General features: G+C 41.2%; 1 protein-coding gene across 3 annotated transcripts in view; it reads right to left on the reverse strand.

Annotated features, from left to right (window-relative positions):
- The window catches only part of ST7 (suppression of tumorigenicity 7), a 155594-nt gene that overhangs the window by 56645 nt on the left and 92949 nt on the right, over positions 1-6000 (reverse strand). For 2 of the 3 annotated variants that reach the window (XM_010573990.1, XM_010573991.1), the window contains exons 4-5: positions 1579-1633; positions 896-1011 (exon numbers count right to left, since the gene is read on the reverse strand). In XM_010573990.1, coding sequence (XP_010572292.1) covers positions 896-1011; positions 1579-1633 — 171 coding nt within the window. The remainder of the gene's footprint in view (positions 1-895; positions 1012-1578; positions 1634-6000) is intronic. The other variant, XM_010573992.1, reaches the window with a different exon arrangement.

Raw genomic sequence — 6000 nt, forward strand, 5'->3', positions numbered from 1 at the left:
GTAGTAGATTCCACAGGGCATAGTACAAGTATACAAGGATAGTCGGGATTCTTATTCTAGTTCCTTACTGTGCTGCTGCTTTAGGGGAATGTTAAATGGAAACAACATCCAGGCTAATCAGACCCCCTCATAATTAGCCCATCGAGTTTAGAAAACAGGATTCATGTTTATCATGTGTCAAAAAAGCACAGTATGTTCTCTTCTGTAATTATGCCCTCAGAATGGAGCGCCCAACTATATCTCTCTTTTCCTAAGAAGATACAAAAAGACAAAGACTACTTGTCTCTTCAGAGATAAATCCTGACAATCTAAATCATTGGCGTACATTTTTAGCAGAACCAAAGTCTGCATGTGGACTTAACAGTAAAGGCTTAACACAACTAAAGCTGCTTATATCAAATTCCGTTGTAAATGTGTTGTTCCCATTTTTTACAGAGCTTCTAACTACATCAGGGAATGAAACACAGGACTCAGGTTTTACATAAGCTCTCTCTCTTCTGTCAGTGTAGACTAACCGGGACCTGGATAATGTAACTCAACATACTACACTGCAGCTGGAGGCAAATTAAGCTATACATGTTTGAAGCCACTGCAAGAAACAGGAGGAAAAAACCAAGTCTTTACACTTGCAAACGGTACCTTGAGTGACTTCAGCAAGAAAGTAGAACAAAATAGCGACACAGATTAGATAGTTTATACCTACATAGATACTTGTTCAGATCTAGAATACTATGAATCCAACAACATAGTATCCAACAACAGCTTTCCAGCATGATTGAACTTTTGTCTTTCCTTATCTACCTGAGAGAACTGATATCTGACTGCATTTTTCTTGCATCAGTTTAAAACAATCATTAACCTATTAGCAAAAACGGTTGATCACAAGGTCTCTTACTAGCATCTGCAGGCCGTAAATGATCCGTGTCACATGTAAAGAATGTCTGATGGTCCTGTGCTGAAAGATTCATATCATAGTAAGTCAAAGGTTCTCTCCCTGTTACCCATGTATACCTGCAAACACGCCAACAAAGAGACATTTTGGTTAATGAGGTCATATTCAGCAAAATTAATCTAGAAAAGAACTCTAGATGTTAGAGATGGGCATAGCCTACCAAGTTCACCCAGCCAATCTCCTAGCCAACATACACTGCATTTCACTGTACTGTGATGGAGTGACAGTAGTTGGACCTAAGCTAATGAGGATATTGGAAAATACACACTGGAAACTGGCAACACATATTCAAACATTAGGACTACAGGAAACCTAGATATAATTGATTAGTTTGCTATAACTGATTTGAACAGAATTACTGTATTAACAGTACCAGGTACACTGCACTTAGGTTTTTCCATTTTTTTTTATAAGGTCACTAAAAAATGCAGAAATAACAAGTGCACGGCATGAATTTAAATTCTTTTTCATCCAGAAACATTTCACAAATGACAGAAAAACCTAGTATGAGTACATGTGTCCACAGTTGGTTTTGTTTTTCCATCGCTGAGTTAGATTAATGGAAAAGTACAGTTAAGGTCCTTAACCTAGTACTATGTCTGGAACTGTAACATCGTAGCACTTACCGATTATATTCAGCTCCTCTGAACAGATTTAAAGGATTTCGCCAGACTTTGCATTCTGTCATAAACAGAAACACACAATAATGAATCTCTCCCAAATTACAATGGTACGTGAGATTTATCAGAAACATTGGTTACCTTCTAATGAGCCTTATCAATTTACTTTTATTTTTTATAGGTGCAAATGGGGAAGAAAAAAAAATCAAGCGCATAGAGATGCAGGTAACCAGACTGTTCCTCCCTTTTAAAATAATAATTTCATTATAAATTAGTGTCAACAAATGTAATCATTCCAGACAAATAACCACTAACAAAGCTCTCCAAATGCCAGGTGAAAAGACAATACTGATTAGTGCCAGGACTCACATTTACCATAATGCAGAATTGAAGAGGGATCACACTGGGTTATTGCACTGAAAAACAGCAATTAACTCAGTCCCTATAGATTTGTTATTTCTACAAAAAAACTTCACTGTCCAGTCAATACTGTAAATCACCAAGAATCTCAGCTACAGTTGCTAAATTTAATTCCTCCTTTACTCGTGAAGTAAAAAATCCACGGCAACATCTGCTGACCTTACTTAAGTTACAAGCATCCCAGGGTTGACAAAGGATGCTGAAATTGATTGGAAAAGTTCAATGCATTGCAAAGGTTTGGGAACACTAAAAGCATTTCAGACATTTCTCTTGGGGAGGGAAAACTGCAAATTCTTCACACTAGAAGAGACAAGAAAATCCTCAACAATGTAATTTAGAACAGAACTGGGGGGGGGGATAACAAAAATCAATTTCTGTAGCTTTTGAAAAAGTGAGGTCTTGATTCTGGCTTTTCTTTAATTTAACGCCAGACTTGTTCATTTCAACAAAGACAATTCACTCCAGTGAAGGCGAGACCAGAATCAAACCCAATATTTGCACAGAGGCTCACTGAGAGGCAGCATGTTGTTCACCACAGATCTGCTAGTGGATGACCCCTCATGTGGTGCTCTGCAAAAACTCATCAGTAGCATTGGCCCTGCAGCATTTCACCAGCTGCTTTCCACCACCAAAAGTCAACCAGCACATTTTTCCCTATGAAATGTTGGGACATCATCTCTAAAGAGATCACAGCAACAGTTTTCTGGTGGGATATTGAGTCAGCAGGGTATCTACTCTATTTTATACAACAGTGGTAAGTATATGCCTGTTCCCTTAGAGACAGAAATACAGAATGGCAAGTCAAGCTCTTCTCTTGTCTCACAGACACAGCTCCCATTTCTGAGTATGAGGCTGAAGTGGCATGGAGAGAAAACATTTTACATAAATTATTTGCAATAACATAATGACACCCGCAGCTACACAAAAACTAGTCAAGTAGCATGGGAGGTGGACCCTCAGCTTGCTGCCTACATCACGTAAAACGTGCACGGAACAGAGACACAGAACAGGAAGATGTTTGGGAAGAGTGAGTGCATCGATTATACATCTGCATCTTTCAACTACTTCAGCACGTAGCTAATATTAGAAAGCTCTACTGGTTTACTCAGCAGAACTGCTTGATCGACATTCAGCCCTTCTGTTGTGCAGCCAGAGGGTATGGCTGTTTGACAAGGTTCAATCTGACAGTTTTTACATAATATGACTTTCAAACCATCGTAAATATTAAGTCAACACCAGCCTTCTCAGTTCCAGAGGTACAATTCAATGGCTTGGCTTACTCTGTTTGCAACCAATAAGATTAGGCAACAACTATTTGATCACAGTGACACCATTCTTTTTGCTCATCTTAAATTTAAGTGGTTATACTTTAACTGAAGCATGCAGTACTTCAGCATTGTAGCACGGAAAGGTGGAATTGGAGAACAAAAGGGGAGGTGAAGAAGGGATTTTATTACTACCTCCTGTCCCGGGGGTAGTTTGGCATCTGTCTGGCTAGTTAAACATGATGTGCTCTTTGTTCTTTTTGTCTTGGTATCTGCTGATACCGTGGTCTCAGTACAACCACCATTTTTCTGACCTTTCTGAAGACAAAGATATCTACTGCAATACTCCACCATAGTCAAACATCTACATAGGAAAACATGGTGAGCCAAGTGAAAAAGCCATCATCACTTTGTTGGATAGTGAAAGAAAGATCCCAGTGTTGATGCATGGTAAACTGAAAAGGTTGCCTTTTCTGTTACATTACAAACTTGTAACTATGTCCTTACTTTATACAAGCAATTAGGATTTATTGAAGATTAATCTTTCAGCTCTTTGTTCAATGATCATGTTTTGAGCAACAATATCTTTCTGAAGGCATGAATAACAGGCTATCTGTACAGACACACTGTCCAGAGACACTGTGAGAGTCCCAACTCACAGACTCGAGTGCCAATGCACTGAAAGCAAATACACTCTTTGACTATTTCTTTATATCAGAAAAGTCAAGAAGCTTGGGTGAACATCATTAGTCAAAATACTGTACCTTTTGCTTTAAAATAATGGGAGTTATTTTAGAGCTGCTGAAGTGTGACTGAGTGCACTGATGAGTGCACACAGGTGTTTCCAAGCCATCCCATGCTTTCTGCCAGTTCACCCAAATCTAATATCCTGGACCATGCAGTGCTGCTATTCACAGCCTCTCCTCAGATGGGAATGACAACAGCTGAATTTGCGGTGCTATATGGAGGCTTCCCTAAGTACAAACACTCAGTAGAGCAAGGTTTTTTGAGGCCACCTATTTTATTTAACTTGTGAGTTCAAAGCTGATTTTGTTTGCTTGTTTTCATGAACACTGAAGAGCAGAAATAGAATTTGCCAGGTACAGACATAGGCACCTCAGCTGCTAAACAATGCTGCTTTCTCCATAACTGAATTTCCTGTTTTTTTCATTCACTTTTCCTCACTTGTTAGCTCTGATATATTTTAAAAGCCTGCAGAGAAAATAAATTTAATGAAACCGTAATTGATTCTAGGGGCACATCCCTAATGAAGGCTGAATTAATTTCCAATATTAAGATTATGGCCTGTATGCCAAGCTAGGGCTGAAACAGGTAAGCTTCGCTTTACAGATGAGGAACACAAGCCGAGATGCTCCTGCCCTGACTTTCTTTAGCAGTGAGTACCTCCAACTCAAGCCAAAAGCAATAGTATTTCAGCATCTTCATCACTCATGGGCTAAGTTTTCAATTCATCCCCCCCAGGTAGCCAAGTCACCCAAGCAGGGAGAGAAGTTCCCCTGGGACTCCTCTTCAGTCCACAAAGATCAGCGCTTGGGGGGCTGATTCCTTTTAGGCGGGCTGGTCTGTCTCTCAGAGGAACCATCCCCAGGCAACCAGACACCTGACTCAAAGCACCTCAGCAAAATCCCAAACCCTGTGACGTGAACAAAGTGACCTGCAGGGACAGTCCTGCAGCAGAGCTGTAACAGGACTCAAGCTGCCTCAGTTCAAAACTGACATCCTCCCCTCCATCCCATAAGAGCTGATTTCTCCTGATTTAACATTGTCTTTTTCACCAGAGCAAGTAAATTTGTATTCAGCATACAAACCTAACAAAAATTACAACTCACACACTTATACCGCTCCTGTAAGGCTCTCAAAACACATCCTCGATCATATGTTCATTCAGAATAATCATATGCACTAGAAAAGAAGCCCCAGATTGTTAAGGTCAACTTTAAAGGCTTGAACGGCTTAAAGTCAGACACCTATAGTCTGATTTGCAGCACCTACTCCTTGCACTGAAACTCAAAAGGGCTGTGGATGCCTGGCAGCTCATCAAAATCAAGCTCATCAAATGCGTGAAATCAGGCCCCTTAAACCGGAGGCCTGTTTTTTAAAACCTGACCGTGTTATGACTTGCCCAAAGTCATCAATCAAATTGGTAGCAGAGTCAGGAATAGAACAAGCCCTTAAGCTATTAAAAGCCACTGTGCTTCCACCTACTAAAGTGAAATCCAAATGTTGTTTACATACTGCCTACATTATCTAAGAAATAAAGTGAGGCAAAAGCAGATGGGCATTCTCGTCATCCTTTTCTGACTTTTTTTTGTTTTCTTACAACGTTGGTTTATTCAAAAGAGTTTAAATAAAAATACTGCCCGCCTTTAGAAATCGTACTGCAGAAAGAGCACGTGCAATTTAGCAGGGCTCTCGGGAGGAGGGGGGAACAGACAGCCCGAGCAACGAGCACTGCGTGACTTGGGAAAGATATAATTGGCCGGAGCAATTAACGAGGCAGCTCTGCCTTTTCTTTTTCAGCACAAACGGTTTAAAGGCAGCCTTATGTGGCCTCACGGCTCAGCGGAGACGAGATTTGTACCGCGGGCCCGTGGCAGGCGGCCCGAGGCAGGCCTAGCTCCCGCTGCCACCACAGACGCGGGCCGAAGCGGAGCGCGGCACCCCGGGCTGAGGTAAACGCGGGGTGTCCCGGGGCAGGAGGGCTGCCCGCCCGCAGCGGCTG

The sequence above is a fragment of the Haliaeetus leucocephalus genome, unplaced genomic scaffold (genome assembly GCF_000737465.1).
Source record: "Haliaeetus leucocephalus isolate CR32 unplaced genomic scaffold, Haliaeetus_leucocephalus-4.0 Scaffold406, whole genome shotgun sequence".
NCBI lineage: Eukaryota > Metazoa > Chordata > Aves > Accipitriformes > Accipitridae > Haliaeetus > Haliaeetus leucocephalus.